Raw genomic sequence first — 21,338 nt, 5'->3', positions numbered from 1 at the left:
AACCAAAGTATACTCAAGTTCCTCCAACAGTGCTTCATAAATTAAAATTACAAGGATAAAAAAAGCCTTGTTGTTTTGCAGTGCTAGGTGATTTTTATTAATTTCATACTACTTCCTTTTCAAAACTGCTGTTATTCTAGATTTCCAGTTCACTTTTGAGGGAGGATGTGGACAAGTGAACAAGAGGTGTGGGAGTACTAAAACATCAGTGAGGTGCTTTGCATGAGAGCAAATGCTTGTGGCAAGTCACTCTGCTCCCAGGGAGTCAAAGGACACTTGACAAAGCCATAGTCTTGGTTCAGAAGCAGGGGCACGAACAGAACTCCAGAAATTCAAGTGCAAGCATTCATCTAATTATTAGTTACTGCAAGAATATTATGCAACAAAAACTAAGAGGAGGAAAAAAAATTCTGAGGCAATTTGAGTGTAATAAAACATTAAGTCAAAGGAAAGTATTTTGCAACAATTTTAATCTCAAGATTGGAAGAATCTGCAAAAGCTCAAACTTGAAGCATGTGTTCTAAGTGGGTAAAAAGGCTGACCCTGCAGTTTCAAACAGCAAATGTCTACTGTGTTCCACAAAAGGATTTTGACATTCCTGAATTATTCAGAAATGACTGATAATCTCTTAATACTGAAATACTGATAAACTCTTAATAATTTGATTCAGTATTTTTGTCATAGCTGAGACTGGCTCTTTTTTATTATGATGTGAAAACTTGATGGGGTAGAAATCCTGATGATGTAGCTACACAAAAACCAGCTTCAATACAATTCACTTCAAAATAACATTCACAGATGCATATTATACAGCATGAGTGTAAAAAAACAACTGTGCACATTGAAGTGTTTACTGATTTTAGAGAGAACTACCTGTATGCAGTCCCAGACAACATTCAACCTTTAATGACACTGAAATCAAGGTTATGAAGAACAAATGGCGGTCTAACTTCAGACCAGAAATCAGGATGAAAGATGAGTAATCAAAAGAAGATAGAGAGTTTTTCAAGTGATATGAATGGTACCAAAGTTAAGTGAGCCTTACAATTACAATCACTTCAAATGCAAGTCTGCAGAACAGACTCACGACGTAATGGCCGTTCCATAAACTTCTGTGCGTTCAACAAGAAAATACAAGCAAAAAGTTTAGTAGCACATGGTAGCATAAAACAAGAACAGAACAGAAATTTTAGCTTGCAGCTTTGCAATCCTCCAAGTTACATACCTGTGTCCCAGTAACAATCAAGCACAAAGATAAATGCAGGTACTTAAACAGCACAGTTTCTACAAAGTGACAATCATTTTTTAAGCTGATGCTCTTGATCTTCTAAAAAAGGAACTGCAGCAACTTGGTGGACATGAAAATGAAATGGCGCATGTCAGAGACTTAGTGCTTCAACAGATTTTTCATATCAGTGAATCCATCTGGATTCCCAAACTTGTTTAAAAGGAAGAGTAGGACTTGTTTATGCTTTTCAAGCTGTGGAATAAGCAGAAAGAGTTAGAACTGTACAATTCCGGGGTTTCTTTAATTGCTGATTTCAGATCAGGGTAGATGCTAATATGACAAACTCAGCTAAATACCGTATTAATTCAATAAACAGATTTAGTTCCTTTCTGTTGGAAAATCTTCTGGAGGGGGAAGAAGCCAACAGAACTGTAGCTGACTTCCCCTTGTCCATGTATATGTCCCTCCCTCCTTTTTTCTTCCTGAAGCAGCTTCCTCAAACCAAATTGATTAGGTACTCAAATTGAGATCACCATCTTAAATTAGGTAACAGAGAAAAGTGCCATTCCTGAAACTTCAAACACTTGAAAAATGAAGTAAGAGCTGTCTGTGGGGCAAAGTACAGACTAATGAAGTCTGTGTGCTCTAAACACCATCCTCCCTCAGCTTCAGGGTGCTTTAATTATCACCATATATAAAAAAACTGAGAACAAATGTCAGGATACATTTCACTAAACTTCCATGGTTCAGTAGCTATTATTCCCCCTACTCCCATTTGCTTCCTACACAGGGTTTCTTTTGAATTCTGGAAACATAAAAAAGGAAGTATTGCTTGGAGTGAATCTTACTTGCACTTTTAATTCCTTGCAGCAGCAGTTGGTCTCACCTTCATTACCTACAAAAACCAAAGTTTTTGAAGAACTTGAAGAATGAGCAAAATACACACACACACACATTCCTTCCCTAATTTAAGAGGTGACATGTGGCATTGTCCAGGATTTTTAGAAGGAAAAGTCATTTAGCCACCCTGTGTGCTTACAAGTTCTTCAGAATAATCAAAGTGAAGTTATCAAGCCAAAGTATATACCTTCATGTTCACTGTGTGAGTTTTCAGCACTGCAGGATGTGACCAAGCCCTCCTTCAGCAGTTTGTCAGCTACATTCACATAACCATTGTCCAAGTGCTTCTCCACTGTTACTAAATTAACATTTCCATTAATCCCTTTCACTGTAATTGTGACACGTTGCTTCAATAATAGTTTTTTCAACTTGTCAAGCACTAATGGAGACCACTCAGCTTTCTCTATTCCTGTGAAAAAAGGAAAATCAAATCTGTTATATAAATAATTCCTTTAAGCTATAACTTGAATCGTACATACATGCTTTGGAAAATATTATACTAAATTTTCCTAATATAAATAGCTTAAATTCTAGAGATAATAAACTAAAAACATGTTTTCTAAACCAGCTTTTACCATGCTTACCAATATACTATTTCAGAAGAGAGTCATGTTGTTTACCAGTATTAAGGAATGAACACTACCACCAGAACAGGTAAAAAATTATAATATTCAAGAAAAACAGTCAGTGGTTTTTTTTGCTTGTTTTGGGGAGGTTTTTTTACCTGCAAGTGAACATGCAATAGTCTGAAAAGGCAGCTTTAAATAGGAATCGGTGATTGGCAGCACCTTTGAAAGGGGTAAAGTTTCTGTGTTGCCATAGTCTCCATACAGAACCTTCACTGCAGACTGGGAAGCTTCCAGAACAACAGCTCTGTACCAATTGCCATTACCTGAAAAGATTGGGGCAAGAACGGTGTGAAGAATCATCTTATAAACACAGTTTATCCTGAGAACAAGAAACTGTAGAGTTTTTAAAGAATTTTTAAATACTGTGGTGGATATATAAAAGACCAATTGACAAAAAGCACAATTAAGAGATCCATAAGCACTTTCAGGTTGGTGTTTTTCCTTTGTCTACAGCAAAAATGAAAGCTGTGTTTTACACTGGCCAAGGAAATGGAAGGACAAACGATTGTCTCACCTGAAAACTGAGCACAACAGGCTTCACCCAGTTTTGGTTGGAAGGGCTGTTTGCTGCAAGATCTACAATAGTCTTCCAGTGAAATCAGCTCCTTAAGGAGCTTCTTTTGACCTACAACAAAAACCCCACAGTCACTAACCACATCTGAGTACAATGAAGAGCATACTGAAGCCCCCTGCTCCCACCTTTGACATTTTTATATTTTCCTACTGCCCAGGATACATTTCTACACAGTTCAGTTCACTACACACATTCATTTTATTAACTTGCTTGCAACAGTGACCTCTTACCGGTGTTAGGAACAATGAACACTTTTTCTTACCTTTATTTGGAATTGGTACAGCATAGAACAAGTCTGGGCTTACAACTTCAGTTACACAGACAGACATGGTTTCATCTACAGCCAATTCAATTGACTTCCAGTGCCCAAGTGAGGTTGCTAATAGAAATTGTGAGAAAATGCAGCGTTACCACCGTCCTCCAAGCATATATGTATTTTAAGGAACTGTTATTTTATTTGATATTTATAATAATTTTTTGAATTTCAAACATGATTACATGCCTTACCTTCAGGAAGACAAATCTAAATCAAGATAAATGATGCTTACTTTGCTGTTCATAAACTGTTGGCATACAAAAGTAACTAAAGTAAAAAACAGCTCAGAAAAAATAAGACCTTGAAAAGCAAACATGAGAAAAGTCTCAGTCATAGAAAACTTCTAATTCTCTGACTCCCACACAGTCAAACAACATTCATTTGAGACAAACACAGCGATTTTTATCTTTCTCTTTTTGTCTGTAATGCCACCTGCAGGGCAGCTGGTGTTCAACTGTAAGAACTGACAATATACCCAAAACTATGCATTGATATTAACTATAGTTAAACAAGAAAATAACAGTTAAAGGCTGGTATAATGAAAATTCTTCTTAAATCTAAAAGTTAACATTCCTTTAATTACCTTTTTGGTCAACAGATGTGTTTGGAAAGTTATTTTTGTCTTGCAGAACTTCCTTTACAGCCAGTTTTTCTGAAGTTAGTATCTCATTGATAATTGTTGGACAATCTGTGGAATTATCAGTGAGCACTACACCTGCCCCATCTTCAGAAAGGGAAGTTACTGTGGCTTGAAGCTCTAAGCCTGAAGTGCACATATGAAATCTTCTTGTAGCTTCTGGATTCCATTTGCTGTTCCCAGGCATTATACCTGGGAAATAAGAAACTGTTAAAATATCTCCATTCATTAATATTGACTTTCCTCAAAATTATAATTTCCTTTAAAAAATTTCTTTAGAGTATACCCTGAAATATCAAGGCTACTTTTACTACCCTAGGGCAACACATTGTTCTTCATCCTGTTAACTGCTCTCCCTCTTCCTCCTTTTTTCTAAATGCCCAGATTTTCTCAGGAGTCCCAAGTTTCATCTTCTATTTTTATGATTCAATCAAATAAATCCTTTGTCTTAGCACAAACAACACTATTAAAAACTGGTTTTGGGTCAGTATAATCAGGCCTTTTTATCAAAGGAGCAGACAAAATTTAAGTGTTTTAAGGGTGGGTGGGGAGGGGGAATAGTACAAGACCTTGAATGAAATGAGGTTTGAGCTTTTTTCTGTTTCCATATTTTTCATTTTTAAACCAAGCAGACTACACCAGGAAGAAAGAGAAGTTCTGCAGAATTTTGAACAGTGTGGAAAACGAATCTGCAGAACATTGAGAAACAGCAGTACAGTGCCAAACTCTTCAGGAGTCAAATGAAAGAGAACTGAAAACTCAACTTGCTTCACTTGAACAGATTAGCTCCATTGCCTGCAAAAGCTTTGAGAAATAAAGTTGCACAAAAGCACACTTACTCCTAGGAAGGCAACAACCAAAAACCAGTAAGCACTACTGATGAAGCAGAACTAAACAAGCTCCCTTTTGACCAGTAAAGCAGTAAGCAAAGTCCATGCAGATCACTCCAGAGAACTCAGAGAAGAGAAAGCAAACAAACAAACCCAAATGAACAGCTTTCTGCACACTATCCCCTATCATCACCTCCTTCCCCCAAAGCAGCAAGTCTCTAAAAGCAAGAGCTATTGTAAGAGAAAATAAGATTCACCTGAGAGCCAGCATTTAATTGCTTGAAATGGAAGTTTTAGGAATGAGGACGAGATCTGTCGGATATTATCCCGTGGTACATCCTCAGTGTTTCCATAGTCCACAAAGCTCACTCGAACACTTCCATCTGAAGTGACATTTTGCACCACGGCACGGTACCAGTTACCATCCTCTAATTTTAAAGAAGATTAAAAAAAATTACAAATTACTTCACACATTTGCTAAGTCTACCAGCTTTCACTTGTTAGTAAATAAATATAATTCTTTGCTGTCCTCTACTTATGTAAACTATCAGCTAATCTTTCATGTTCACCCTATAAAACAAAATTATTTTAGTCTGTTACTTGCCAGAGTAAAAAGCACAGCAAGGGTCTCCATTCTCAGGCTCAAAAACATCTGGTGGTGTTTTCTGACAGTATTCAGACAATGATTTGTTAAGTGAGTTTAGAGCAAGTAACTCTGAAAATCAGAAAAAAACCAAAGATGAGATCAATGAAATCAGCTGACTGAACTTTATCAATGCTGCTCACTCTACAGTTTACTTGTAAACCTTCAAATGTTTTCCTTGACTACATAAGTCAAGGAACAAACATCCCTCACTTTTTAAGAGCTGCCCCATATTTTTTCTTTGAATGCCTTTAGCTCCCTCTTCAGCCACTGAATTTTGTCACATTCTTTTTCTAGCATTTCAAATGCCAATGGCTATCAGAAGTCTTTATGCAGACTTCTGGTAGAGAAACAAGATTACTTTTTAACCAATCCAATAGGAAGTCACATCTCAATTTTCTCATTTTTGTGCTGCAAGTATTGTATCTCTTTAAGTTTTTATAAATTACAAGAGCGTACTAGAAGAGAGCTCCAGTAAATATAGTCTTGGCACAAGGAACATGTCTCTTATTTGCTTTTATTAACAGAATCACTAAATCATGAAGAGTAGAAAAGGCCCTTCAAGATCATTTAGTCCAACCATCAACCCAGCTCCACCATAGCCACCACAAGTACCACATCCAGATGCCTCTTGCACATTTCCAGAGACAATGACTCTACTACCTTCCTCAACAACTTATTCCAAAGCCTAGCTACTCTTCCAGTGGAAAAAAAAAAAAAAAGATATCCTTTGGCTAGGTTATGGTAACTCTTTCACTTTCCTCTACTGCTTATCTTCAACATTTTCAGATTTCAATACCATGATCCAATTTCTTTGTTACTCCACTGGTATTCTTAGATAAAAACCTCAGAGGTAAGCCTTATTTGACATAGTAGTTCATTAGAACTATAATAAATGACAAACCAGGAAGCAAAGAAACTATCAGAAAGAATTAAGCTGAATAAACTTACCATGGCTGTTTGAAATCTGACAGTAGAATTCTCCAGGATTGTATATTGTACATACTATGACACTGAGTGTTTGGTTAAGAGTTAATTTAATCCACTTGCACATTCTTTTGTTCGTTGTGCCCTCTAGAGAGGATAGAAAAAAAAACACAGAATGAAAAGAAATTAAAGTAACTTTTACAGGAAAAAAACCCCATATTGAATGCTCATTCGTATCCTTGAATTTCTTGTTATAAACTGTCCAACAGACTAATTACCAGTGAGAGCCTCCTTGCAGAGTAAAACCAAGAGAAATATGCCAGTTCTTTAGTGTAACTCTTCATTACCAAAAAGAACAAGCCATAGATAGCAGGAAAGAGTAATACACAAAGAGGAAAAGACTAGCTGGCAACAGCCTGGGCAAGAGGGACACTGGGGAACTTTGGTTCCTGGAAAAAGGGTAGGGAGCATAGAAGAGGGAAACATCTGTCACCAAGACTACTGGAAACAATCTAAGGAGGAAGAGCAAAATAGATCAATAGAAAGACTGGTTGCAGAAATTTGCACTGAATGTTTTACTCAGGTACCTGAAAGAAACTTATTGTTGATCACAAGTTGTAGAATACATCATGGGAACACTAAATCATGGCACTGGAGAACACACTCTGTTTAAAACCTGCATTCAACAGCTCTGGCTCAGTGATGGAAATTACAAAAAGGTGAGAGGTAACCAATAAACCAAGGGAGTACAAAACAGGCCTTGATGAGGGCCAAAGATCAAAATGTGTTTAGATACAGCCAGGAAAGTTACTGTTTATTCTAATTTTTTGTAAGATTCCTTACTCTTCTGAACAAAGAAGAAATAATTGTGTCCTGGCCACAAGGCCTCTAGTGAGAAAGATCAAAATTATTTGAACATAGCCTTGACAAAAAGTTTTCAGTACCAATGGATCAATAGAGAATACATACATTTGCTAGACACAGGATGGAAAAAAAGGAACTTAGCATGCTTCGTAAGAGAGAAGCCAGGACTCTTCCCCAAGATTTCAAAGAAATTCAATGTAACTTTAGCAGAAATCTCTTGGATTGAAGCTTTGGTCACTAAATTCAAACAAGGCAATTTAAGCATAGACTTGAAGCTTTATAAGCTACTCCAGTCAAATCTTCAAGGACTAAGTATGTGGGTTTATGTGTAAAATACAGGACAATGAAAATAGAGCAAATATTATTTGCACTAATGGATAAGGACGTAGGAGTTAAGTAGGTAATAACTAGTAATAGCCTACTTCAACTGGAAATTGTAAGACTTCTAACAAGAGTAAGTACCAACTTCCAAAAGCAGGCAGTAACAACTTTGTTAAGCGTGCACACCTGGACACACACAGAGACACACAATTCTTTACAGTTAACTTGCCATGGCTAAACTTTGGACTTGTGAAGGCTAGACTTGATGAGCCAGACTGAAAAGCTCTTAGAGATAAGAGCTTGCATGCTCTGTACCCACTCTAGGAGGTAAACAAGCAGCAAGATTGTTCATACTCACCGTTGGCTTGCTCAACATCACTCCCTCTGGCTGCTGGTAAGGCCAGGCTCAGTTCCTCAGCTGCAAAGCCCTCCTCGATGAGAAGGCTTGATACATTTATTACTGGAGTACCCGAGGCATCTGTTAGCTCCACCATGGATTTAGAACTCTCTTTATCCACTACTTTTACTGTCAACACTTTGTCTTTCACCATTTTTTTCATGTAAGAAATACCTTCTGAGGTCCATGCTCCTAATGGTGGCTTTACACCTAAAAAGTCACATAGTATGGAAAGGTTCTGAGGTCAGTCCAACTCTCACCAATGTGTGGACAGGTACAACAACTGCAAGTACATTCTGAAATATTTGTCACATTTTGTAGATATGCCATGACAGTTAAGAATTCTGGAAATAATGCCTACCATGACCTCCATCCTTCCCATGTTTCAATATGAGATGCTACAGGTGTGGTGGTTGTGTAATACCACTTGTTCTCCCCCTATCTAGTTTGAAAGTGCTTATCATTTACTCCATACCTGCCAGGCTACATCTTATGGCTTGAGCTGGCAAATCCATTAAGCTTGGAATTATAGGACGAAGACTGGTCAGTGGAAGAGAGTCAGAATTACCATAATCTATATAGTCCACCAAAACAGTGTCTTCAGAAGCATAAGCTGTAACAGCAGCACGATACCAAAGGTTGTCTTCTAGAAAGGAAGATACAGATGTAATAATGTCTAAGAACAGAATGATTTTTTTTTTGACAGACCAATATAAAAATACATCCATCTCAGTACAGCTCAGGACTACCAGGTGTTGGCTAAAGTAACATTTTGAGAAGTAGTCTACCAGAGCAGCATCATTCCATATAATCCCATTTCTTCTGTGCTTCTTTTGGGGACTGAAATTTCAAAGATCTACTTATTTCCAACCCCAGGGAAATAGTACTCAGCAATATAAAAACCCCAAACTTTCCATGATCTCTCAATAAGCTATTCTAAAAAATCTGAATCCAATGTTAAGAGTTTGCTCAATAAAGAGACATTTTAAAATTGGTATTTTACAGATACAATTTTTCAAATTACTACCTAGCATTACCCACAGCTAAAAATCAGAGATAAATAAACTCTATATAAAACATTTCCAAACATAATTACAAAATCTGTCTTTTTGGTAATAAATTTAAGTGACATAACTTAGTATTTTCACTCCATTTTTACCTGTGAACTGGGCACAGCACATATTGCCAGCAGCAGGGCAGAAAGATGGACTACTGGGAATTTTGCCACAGTATTCATTAAGAGATGCTTCAAGCTCAGCAAGTTGACCTGATGTTAAAACACATAGGTTTTGGAACATAGCCTGTCTTGCAATTATTACAAAATAATTAAACTCAAAGCCTGGAAGAACATCTTGTAGTCTAATGGAGATAATTTCAAATGTTTAACATTGATCAGACTAGGGCTCTTCAGTCATTAGTATCCAAGAGAGTCCTCACGTGTGCCTAAGGAATCACAGCAGTGAACAGACAGGGAAAACCAGGGATGGATTTTTTCCAGCAAAGGGACAAAGCTGAAGCCAGTGCAAATTGAAAGCAAGCTAGTGGAGGCATGCCAAGAAGAAACCAAGGAAGACAGCTCTTCCAACAACAGGCAGATGATGAGGTAGGCCACTTCTTCCCACAGGACACCCTTTGCTGCTGATTACCCAGAATTAAAAGGCTGCACATGGACACAGAAGAAAAATTCACCTTTCTCCAGCCACCCCCTACCAAAGAGAAAAATGACGTACCAGGCATTCTACATCCCATTTCCAACCCATCACTTACGGGCACTTTGCATCCGCTGACAAAAAAAGGTGTCTGGACTTTGAATGTGAGAAACCACACCAGAAAATTCATCTCCAATACTTAAAGAGACAAACTTGGTAATTGAATTAACACAGTGAGAAGAGTCTTCATCCTCAGGTATTATTTTTTCACCTCCCTTTGAATGGTTTTCTGATACTGCACATAAAAAAGAAAAAAGGTTGCAAATCAAAAGCTAGCTGACTTTGAAAATATAGACATACTGAAATAGTTTATTCTTTTTATTGATGCTTTGGACCTTGAAGACTCCTGTCATATTATGAAATTAATGCTCACATAATAATCACTATACAAATGTTTTATACTATTAAAATGTCTATGAGCTAATGTCAGCAGCTAATGTCAGCTGAAGCTCCATTAGGCAACATTTTTGAGGTGATGCTAGTGATATCATGCTAGAATATCATGCAGCACAGAAGGATCTAAATTTCCCAAAGTTTAGTTTGGTTTGCTTGCTTACCTCTTGGAAAGTTTACTTTGGCATCACTTCCTGAAGTTAAATGAGCCTTCATTTCTAAAGGAACTTTATTTAGGCAGTCTTCTAAAATACAGATGAAAGAATAAATGATTTATCACACAAAATAGCCATCAGCTAGTTTCACTTCAGAAACATCCTCTGAGCCAGATCTATATTCCTATCACAAGGTGAGCATGTTCTACTTATTTGTTCAGCACTTAATGTTTAAAATGCAAAACAAAGGTAATTTCAGAGTAGCTCAACTACTTGAGTTCTCTGAGCACATTCACACCTCCAAGACTGTCTGACTTCATAAAATGAGCAAAGCAGTAACAATCAACATTTACTTGCAGTCACTAAAGACTGTGAGCTGAAAAACTGATTATTGCTTTTTAGACACAAGGATTCATAACTTACCTCATTATTTACAACACTGACTATGTAATGATTTAGTCAAGATGTCTTTGTAAATCTTGGTTTCTCAGCTGTTACATACTCCATTTCTGATGCATGAAGCAGCACTCCAAACTTTCAATACCACTATTTTCAAATTAAAACCTCAATACAGGTGTTTCAATTGCTTATGAAGTCTGGAATGAATGCAGGGAACATTTCAAGAATGCAGTGACATTTATGTGATCTTCTCTCCAAAAGGTTGGCAGGTTACACATCACTTCACCCCTAGTGTGCTGTGAAGCAACCAAATGTGAAACATGCCCAGCACAACCCTTAATCAGTTGAATTTACAGGGCATTAAAGTGAACCATCCTTTGAGAGACTGCACAGAATTACATGGAGATAAGCTTCCAGCACATGAGCAAGTTTAGCAAGCCAGGAGCATCAACCACCACATCTCTGAATGTTTCTGTGGGCTGCAGATCAATTAAATGAATATAGTCTTGGCACTACATTGCTCCTGTCTGCAGCCAGAGGAAAATCCAAACAATGGTTTTCCACATGACAAAAGGTACACCTTGCATGCATTGATCTGCTTTGACAATCAAACTCAGCTCAACTGAAAATCTGAATTCTGACTCCTCAAAGGTCTTGTGCTTGGCTTGTCTCTCACTGAAGCTTGCTAAGTTAGAAATACAAACACGCTTAAAGAGTTCTCCAGCTGGATACTGCAATATCCAATGACTGTTCTTTCTTTGGAATACGTAGTGAGCATGTATGAAATATAATGAAAGCTGGTAAAATCCTACATAGAACTCGAAATTGATGCTGTAATTTTTAAAGAGTTAAAAATGCATGAAAAATAAACAAAATGGTACCAAATTTTCATGCATCTATTAAAACAGAAAAATAAACAAGATGATCCAGAACACACTGAAGTTAATACAAGTCTATTGGAAAAGTAATCTTACTAAAATTTAAGGTTATTAAGCTTAGCAAGGTACTTCAGGCACTGACAAAGGTGAAATAAAGTAGAATTGAAAAAAAAAAAAAGAAGTCAAGGGAGAGGTTGGGAGAGTGACAAGAAGGAGAAGGGCAAAAGGAAAAAACAGGTGTTATCTTTTACAGGTGTTAGGGAGGGGTGTGAACATAAAAGCATAATTATGGTGACTTTTTTTACCCACTCAACCAAGCACTCACCAGAATCTGGAAGTAGAACATCTACAGCAAAACTCAACCTCACTTCCTCCTGTAATATATCAACACCAGTTAGTGACTAGTGCTTTCCTATGAGCTGAGAAAAAAGGCTGGCAGTGCTTTCATTCCATCCTTTTCCTTTTGGATCATAACGGGCAAAGAAACACTTAATGGTCTGGAAATAATATAATTAGAACAAGAGGGGATAACATATTATTTCCCTCTATTTAAGTGACTAAATAATTAAGGCCTTCAGAAATATCACCTTGCACATTAAAGCTGCTGTTGGGGCTTCAATTTAACTAACTTCTGCACTCTCTTCTAAAGCATTGGGAAATTAAGGTAAAAATAAAGAATCCCCAGAAGTTGAATTACCCTGTTTAAAACAGGTACAAGTTATGTTTAATACGAAGCTGTTCAGCTGTAGCTCCTTGTAGTAACAAAATTCAAGAAACACTGCAGAGACATACTGAACATCAATGAAGAACAAGTGCTGAAGACTCACACATTCACCTCCTCACTCCTGTTTTACAGGACAACTCAGCTAAAATTCCCATTTGTGATTCCCACTTCTCATAAATAAGAAGAATCAAATTCCACCTGCTTCCTCATAACCTTAACACCTCAGAGTAGATTAGAACTCCTTTATCTGCTGGCATTCATTTTGAAAAAGTCTAATAATTTAATGTAACCCACCTTAATACCCTTCAACATGCAATCTCTTACTTCTAAAGAACTTGCAAGAGCTTCAAAAGGTGAATAAGATAACAAAACCCCTTCTGTTCTTTGAAAATCAAGTGACTGCAAATTTTTTATTCACATTGTACAACCATTTGGTGTAATGGGCCCTCACCATCAGTTGATCAGTTTCATTAGAACACAGTCACAAGTACACACACAACAGGAACTAACAGGATGAGCTAACTGAAGTCTCATGACATGAAGCCTCCTTTCTACATTCCTTCAAAAAGTTAAACAGATGAATAAGCCACTTCAAAGAAGAACATGACAAAGGAGTTCTGCAGTGCAAGCAAGAGGCTAGCTGGAGGTATGCAAACTTATTCACCTTCATAGATGTGATCCCAAGAAACCACAATGACAGAAAAATCAACTCCTGCAGAAGGGTTCATAGGAAGACTGGAAGAAATGTTTGGCTCAAAGTAAGATCAAAAGGGGCCTCATCACATTACAGAGGAGAACTGTGTCATCTTTAGTTCCTTCTACAGCAATGAAACAGCAGCTTATCTGCATCTGTTACTGTATACTACATTAAATGTATTTCTCTAATAAATTTCCAAGGCTCTAAGAGTCAGCTCACAATTTCTTCATAGAAACAAGAGACCAGAAGTTTTCTGAATTGGACACGCTATATCTGTTTCCTTCCCAAACTCCTTCTCTAGCAACATGACACACGTCTTAATTTTTAACTTTTTTCACTAGAGTTTTTTTCAAATAAAAGCAGGGTTGTCTGATAGTGCTTCTAAGAGCTCTACAAGTAACAATTTTCTGAATGCTTCTCCCAGTAACTTTTCGTTTGAAGCACTGATCTTTCCAAAAGGAGCAACTTGTTCCTTTCCTGTACAGGTTAAGTGAAGCACACTGCCACTCACTCACAGCAGAGCCAGTCAAGACATAGTCAAAATGGTATTCCATACCTTAAGATAAACTCCTGTCTTGGTTTTGCTATGACTTAAACTGTAATCAAAGAAGAATATGTCAGTTTGAAGAACCAAAGACTGACAAGTAGCATTAATAATACAATCTACTTGCAAATAGATAAAAAGCTGTGTTCATAGTAGGTGATTTTTGCCAACCCTTATTCCTCATCAACTAAAATGCACAATTAGAAATATGGTAATATGTAACAATGACAGGCATAAGATAATGCAGTACTAGCTTAAGAATAAGCAACATATTTTACTGCAATAGTGCCTTCCCATGGTCATTTATGCTGTAGTGGGAGGGACACTGTCTTTCTGTGAAGATAATTTGGCAGAACTTTAAACAAACTTACTTCTGTTTAAGGGGATCACAAACTACTCTATGTGCTGGCCAGTCTTTCTTCTGACAATCTGCAGAGCAATAGTATGTTTGCACACACTGTGAGCATCTGAGCTTTCCTAAAACAAACCAAAAGAAAGACAAGAGAAGCCTGAGCAAAACACGCATTGCAAGGAACAACAACTGTTTAATTAACTGCTTTACAAAACAGCTCCCCTGCAATTCTAAGCACATACAAATAGGTATTTGTATTGACATACAGCTATCAGACATTGCTGCCCAAATATCCCAAATTCCTTCTATATTTAAGGAAAAAAACCCCACCACTTTTGATAAAGAAATGCTCTCTTCTGCTTGTCAGTTCTGTTACTCCAACTATGTTCTGAGTAGAATATACTTGTGTCTGAGAGTTAAAAATATTCATCCATTTAAAGACATTTCTGAGCAAACCTGGTCTGGTTTCACTGATAGATGTAGTGTGTGTCACAAGCTACAGGACAGCAGGCACTTACCAAACAGCCCACAATGATGGCAGGTGCCCCCTTTAGGGGGTGGTACTAACAAACTCAAGAAACTCTTATCATAGCAAATAGAAAATGCGCTCTTAGAGGAACATTGCAATTTCTTTGGCTTCCCATTAATCCAATTAGAATGTGACACCTGTGGAAGAAAAACCTGAAGTCATTCTTAATGGAAAAAAACCTCCCCATTAGGGTAGAAATAGTCTAGCATACAAAAATATGACAACAAAAGGAAACAAAACTTCTAACTCTCCCTAAGTTCTAGAAAGAGAAACACATGCTGATTACTCCTGCTACCTAGAAATGCTCAGAATACTTGGGGCAACTATAAAGTGAAATAACTCACAGTATTTTCTTTATCAGCTGCAGCTATGCAGTTCTCTCTACCAGTTTTGTCTTCCATAGAACTTCCTAGAAGCAGAAGTATTTGCAAAGGGATCTGATTAACAACACCAACACACGCCTATGTTATGGAATATTTGCAGGAAGAAACAAGGCTCTTGGCTACTCCTACTATTCTGCCAGCCCATTTGAGCAAATGGAGATGCTTGGACCATTACACACTCTGGAAGTCACTTGTTTTCATTCTGATACCACATTTACTCAATCATGCAATCCGTGGTATTATTAAAACAACACTTTCACCTTCTGTGCTTATCACTCAATACTGAGAAACAAAACACTCTGAAACAAGAGATTCTGACTTTCCAGTAAGTGCTTTGTAAACCTTGTGAGTCTTTCCTGTAAGTTTTTCTTTACCAAACAACTCTTAGAAGACATTCAGCTAAGCCTGCATATCAATGTAGTAGGAACTCTGTTTTTGTAAGTGGGCAGAGTTCGTCCACCTACAAAGAATTTGTTTATGTTCTAGGCTACATACGCCACTCAAATCTTGTTCCAGTCGGGCAGGTCTGTCCAAGGTCTCCACTGAGACAAAATAAAGCTTACATGGCCTTTTTCCTACCTGGAAACAAGTAAATCTTGTGAACTCTGCCTGAACTAAAACTCTTGCCTAACATGAAATCAAATTTCATGAACTCTCCAGACCCAAGATGTTTGCACATAAAGCTAGTTCAGATCTCTCAAAATGAAGCCTTTCCCTCTCCCCAGCTTGGAGTAAGAGAACATGGATCAGACAGTACCAAGGCACTTAAGAGGCAAGAGCATTGCTGAAGGAACTCCAATTCCCATGTACTGGTCCAAATTCCCTGACACCTCAATTATCCTGGTGGGATTTTTAGTTTCTAAGGCACTTCAGCAGGCACAAGTTTGGATAATCAGGAGTTGTATTTCTAAGCCATACTCATACTGATGATGTGTATCAATAATAAAGCATATCCTCAATCACAGAAGAATAAAGTCAAGATATCTCTGTCAAGCTTAGGACAAAGTCGCTCTTATTGTACTTGTGCTGTTGTTAAAACTTTCTGTACTGTTTCTACATTTGCCAAAAATACCCTATATTGTTTGCTTACAAAATATTGGATTTTGTTAAATATTTCAGAAACTCAGCCTAAAAACTAAAAGCTTTTCAACAGTAAGTCTGTACCTGTGACCCTGTTGCTTAAATCTGCATCTGCAACTTCATTATGTTGAAGATTAAGTGGTTCTGCCATCATGTAAAGGTTGACATTAGAGTATGACCAAAGGTGGCTGTGGGCCAGGTAACTGCAAAAGCATGGATTTAGAGATTAATTCAGGCAGGCACACAAATTAAAGTATTTTTGGGTCATATTCTGAAGATATATTTAAGCATTCATTTTGGAAGGCTAATACTCTACCATCTATTTCTTTTGTTTGCACAGCCAAACACCTTCTGCACTAAAGAATTCAACAATGAATACTAAAGCTTAAAGGATGAAAATTCCTTTAGAAGAGGAACACACTGACAAATAGGAGCAGCCATCAACACCCGCAAATGAAGCTCATTGTGTCTCTGGAAGAGACCTCGCCGTACTTTTGTTAAAAAAGTTTTCAGTAATAAAAAGCAGAGGCTGCACTCTTGGGTTCCTCATGCCCGGGAGTGGAGGGGAACCACTGCCTGAAGAGCAGCTGCCGGAGGGGAAGCAACGCCCTGGGCTCTGCCAAAATGCATTTTCAGCACTTGCTTTCCAAATGCTAAGGTGCAATATAATTGTTTAAAATGAAAAGCATAGGTGAAAACAAACTAAAATGAACCTGCGAATAAAGCAGAGTAGTCTAAGTGATACTGCAAACCAACTCCACCAGAAAACTGCTTTCAACAACCGCAATTAAAGGGGTGTTATTAAAATTAAGTGATTCTAAAGTGATTTTTAAGTGATTAAACTTAAGTGATTTTAAGTAACTCTAAATAAAATTAGACAGCCCCCTCCCACGGCCTGCACCCAAGCTCGCAGCCACCCCTCGCCCTCTCTCCCCTCAGCAAAGCGCAAACCCCGGGCCAGCCCCGGCGCCTGTCCCGGGGGAAAGCGAAGCGCCGACCCCCTGCCCCTCTCTCCCCCGAGAGCAGCGCTCACCCCGGGCCGCCCCTGCCCCTCTCGCCCTTCAGAGCAGCGCTCGCCCAAGGCCGCTTCTGCCCCTCTCTCCCCCGAGAGCAGCGCTCACCCCGGGCCGCCCCTGCCCCTCTCTCCCCCGAGAGCAGCGCTCACCCCGGGCCGCCCCTGCCCCTCTCTCTCCCGAGAGCAGCGCTCACCCCGAGCCGCCCCTGCCCCTCTCGCCCTTCCGAGCAGCGCTCGCCCCGGGCCGCCCCTGCCCTTCTCGCCCCTCAGAGCAGCGCTCGCCCAGGGCCGCCCCTGCCCTTCTCGCCCCTCAGAGCAGCGCTCGCCCAGGGCCGCCCCTGCGCTTCTCTCCCTTCAGAGCAGCGCTCCCTCAGGGTCGCCCCTGCCCCTCTCGCCCCTCAGAGCAGCGCTCACCCCGAGCCGCCGCCCCGCGGTCCGCGCCGCCCCACGCGGGAAGCAGGGCCGGGCGCTCACTCGAGGACCGGCGGCGGGAAGAGGGGAAGCAGCGGCCCCCGCAGGCCAGCGAAGTCTCCAGGCGCTCCCGGCGGCTCCGTGCCGCTCATTCCGCCCCGCCCCGGCGGGACCCCGGGGCTCAGGGCGGAGCGGGGCATGTGCTGCCCGGCCGCTCGCAGGCCCCGGTGCGGCCATCGCGGCCAGGGAGGCGCGGCCCCGGGAGACTTGCACTAGTCCGGGTTATTCCAGCCCCATTCAGCCTGGCCTTGAACACTTCCAGGGATAGGGCATCCACACCTTCTCTAGGAAACCTTGTGTGAGGGCCTCACTAGCCGCACAGCAAAGGATTTCTTCCCAATGGCCAACTCATTCTCTCTCAGTTTGAAGCCATTCCTCTATGTCCGATCACTACATGCCCTTGTAAAAAGTCCCTCTTCAGCTCTCTTGTACCTTTTGGTACTAGAAGGTGCTCTGAGGTCTCCCCGGAGAATTCTCCAGGATGAACAAGCCCAGTTCCCAGCCTGACCTCATAGCTGAGGTGCTCCAGGCCTCTGAGCATCTTTGTGGACATAATTACTCATGGTTGAACCAGTAACCCCAATTTATTTCATACAAATTCAGAAAATGGCTGTGGGAGCTATGCAAAAAGCTGAATTAATAAATAAAATTGATGCATTTGTATTTTAAAGTATTTGAATTTCGCCCTGCAGCCAAGAACATACATCACTTCATCTCCCATTTCCAACCTATTCTCATTTTCCTTTGTCCTTTTTCCTCTTTCTTTTCTATACAAGGTGGTTTCCCCTTTTCTTCAACTTTTGCCTCCCACCTCCATGTCTCTATCTTCATGGGAAAATATACTTCATCCTCAAGAGTGCTCCAGTTTTTTGCTACTACTCAGACATGATCTCAGGTGTTCTCAGTGCTGTGCAATTAAGCTTTCACCAAAAAATAAATTAATCTGAACTATTTTAGTGCCTACATTGTTGTACTTATTATTAAAGGGTATAAAATCAGTGATGGATTTTATTGTTACATGTTCTGTACAGCAGGGAATAATTATCTCCGTTCAGAGAGAAGCAGCTGAAGCATAGCTATTTTGCCTTAAGTCATTTGGCATCTGGCTGTGACAGCGTTTCAGTCTAAATTATCTGTATTTAAGTCTAGGATCCTGTCTGCCAAACTAAGCATTCTCAAAAGAAAAGTGAACACATCTGAGGGCTGCTGAGTTTTCTCTCAGTGGTTTAAGATACCACCTACTAAAGTCAGAGGAAAGACTCCTCCTGGCTCACATGAACCTCCTGCCCCCAGCTCCAGCCTGAGCAAAGCTGAGTGGATCAGAGGCTGCTCTTACAACAAGAAGGAAATCTAGGTAGGAATTGGTAGGATTTCAAGAAACCCACATGCCAAATTGCTCAGCATTGCATATCAGAGTAGGCACACACCTGTATATGGGAAATTGAGGGGAGACAAGGTGATCATGATCATACAGCATTCATCATCTCCTTGCCCCTTGTTCCTCTGTCCCTAAGATTAGCCCAGTAATCCTTATGCCTAGGAAGAACTAATACCAGCAAGGCACTAAGAAATACTTCTCTGTCATTCAAACCTCTAAAAAAAAAAAAAAATTTGGCTTTCTTTCTAAAGCCTCCCCTGAGCCTTCTCTACTGACAGCTGAGCAATCCCATTTCTCTCAGCTGTTCTTTCTATGTCAAACTTCTCAAACCTTGATGTTCTTTGTGGCTCTTCTCTGGTCCCTCTCCATCCTGTCCACATCGCTGTTATGTAGCAGGGGCCACAAGTGAACGCAGCATTTCAGGTGTAGCCCACTGAGTGGGGCAAATACTTCTTTATCTGTGCTGGTGATGCCCTCGTTGATGCAGCCTAGCATCCTGTTGGCTTTCTTTGCTGCAGCAGCATCCTGTTCACTCACAGTGAGCTGCCTGTCCACCAGGACCCCCAGGTCTGTTTACACAGAGCTGCTCCTCAGATGGGTAGATACCAGCCTGTGCTGCACTTCAGGATTATGTTTTACAAGGTGCAAGACATTACACTTGACCTTTTTGAACTTAATGAGGGTCTTGTTTGCTCGCTCTTCCAGCCTGTCCAGGTCTCCCTGCAGGGTAACTGAGTGTCTGTCAGAGGTAACTGAGGAGAGTGCTCTTAGCATGGTGGCTGATCAGGAGTGACATCCCAGGAGCTGCACGAGGCTGGTGTGACTTACCTGCAATTGTTAGCAAGAGCTTTAGGCTTACCTGCCTGTAGGTTCTGTAAATAACTGTACCAGTGTGTCACTAGCTCCAGGATCTAAATGCCTAGGAACCTACTGAGACACCACTGTGCTACATGCTGAAAAAGGACAGTGCAAGCAACACAGAATGAACATAATTTTTGCAATTGTAACTTGCTCAGAGCACTTGAGTGGTCATAGTCACACTTGGGATTTGCCATGTATAGATCAGATGTGATGGTGGTGGCAAGCAGGTTCAGCAGAGATGTTGTCCTTACCTGACACACGGAGGGAAGATGGGGCTTTGTGAATGGTGCTCCCTGAACACCTCTGGCAAACTGTGCTTGCTCAGAATAAAATAGTTACACAATTAAAGCAATTCCCAATGAAGAAAATAATAACTAAGAAAATAATAACTCTTTGTGTAATTTTGCCATGTTGTGAAATGTAGGAATCAATTCAGCCCGTGGTAACTGCATTCCAAGAGACCAGCCCTCTGACAAATACAGAAGATGGGAATTGGGCAAGCTGGAGTCTGCTGCCAGCTCCTCCCCAGCAGTGCCAAACATGGTCCTTTGCCACCAGTGGTCTCAGAGGAGTGTGGGGTATCACCCAGCACATCTGCTGTTTGAGCCACCTCATTGTTCTCCCTTAAAGTGTAGTTGCTAACACTTCTTTAGCTGAAGGAGAAAAAAAAAGCTTTGTAAGCCCTTTCAGTGGGCAAAGCTATAAAAATACTCTGGATAATTAACAAATGTCATCTGGAAACTGAGCAATCAGAGGAACATTTCCTTTCATATAATAAAGTATAAGCCAAAAGCCAGAACTACAACCTTTTGAATATGTGGGCCAAATTCTGCTTCTGCCTCTGCAATGCAGAGCTTGTCTGCAGCAGACAAGTCTGTTGTGTAGGAGTGTCTGTCTTTCAGATGGCAAGTTCTCTCACTCAGGAATTGTTTTCCTCAGCATTTGTACATGCCAAATAAGAGCTATGGCTGGCTAATTAAGAGGTACAGTAATTCATTTTGATTTAGCACCAAGCAAGTGGTTTGGGGAAGGACTCTATCTGTGACCTGTCATTATCATTCTCTAAGTATCTGTGGCCACCTCCTGGGGATAAAATACTCTTCACATGAAAATGTGGCTATAGCACAGGTATTATAAGAGTCAGAACTGTCAGCGTCAGTTCTGGGACTAGAGCTATGGGGAGTCCAGCTGAGTACAAAAAAGTCCTTTTCTTCTGCCTTTAAGGAAGAACTGCACTAACCAGGCTCTATTTTCTTAACCTGATTTTACTCCTTCTCTAAAAAATGCCCAGAATAAAAGGCAAAAATCAAATTAAATTCTGCCAGGTCTGTTGGAACACACTAAACACATACAGGTAACATCAGTGGGACTGCAGACAAAGTGTACAGCAAGGTAAAAGCACAAATCTTAAAAAGACTGGGGTCAGAGTACACTGATGTCTCTGCAGTTGTCTTTAAACAACTAGAAGACTAAATAAGAAAAGAAGCATTAGGGCACTGAAGTG

At 40.0% G+C, this 21,338-nt stretch overlaps 1 protein-coding gene across 1 annotated transcript; it reads right to left on the bottom strand.

The window, feature by feature from the left end:
- Nucleotides 1–453: 453 nt before the first annotated feature.
- On the bottom strand, nucleotides 454–19,747 carry TDRD1 (tudor domain containing 1). Its single transcript, XM_038141714.1, has 22 exons — nucleotides 19,630–19,747; nucleotides 17,539–17,682; nucleotides 14,991–15,055; nucleotides 14,636–14,783; nucleotides 14,137–14,242; nucleotides 13,778–13,817; nucleotides 12,126–12,174; nucleotides 10,533–10,613; nucleotides 10,034–10,210; nucleotides 9,426–9,533; nucleotides 8,742–8,912; nucleotides 8,228–8,476; nucleotides 6,709–6,831; nucleotides 5,719–5,829; nucleotides 5,372–5,542; nucleotides 4,231–4,476; nucleotides 3,594–3,710; nucleotides 3,272–3,382; nucleotides 2,853–3,020; nucleotides 2,316–2,537; nucleotides 2,077–2,123; nucleotides 454–1,480 (listed from the first exon to the last, which is right to left on the bottom strand). Exons 1-22 carry the CDS (start codon nucleotides 19,745–19,747, stop codon nucleotides 1,388–1,390), a joined length of 2,865 nt encoding a protein of 954 aa, XP_037997642.1. The 3' UTR covers nucleotides 454–1,387.
- Between the last annotated feature and the right edge of the window lie 1,591 nt (nucleotides 19,748–21,338).

Source organism: Motacilla alba, chromosome 6, assembly GCF_015832195.1.
Source record: "Motacilla alba alba isolate MOTALB_02 chromosome 6, Motacilla_alba_V1.0_pri, whole genome shotgun sequence".
In the NCBI taxonomy this organism is placed as follows: Eukaryota; Metazoa; Chordata; class Aves; order Passeriformes; family Motacillidae; genus Motacilla; species Motacilla alba.
The sequence above is the reverse complement of the archived record's forward strand: the minus strand, read 5'-3'. Positions and strand labels throughout refer to the sequence as shown.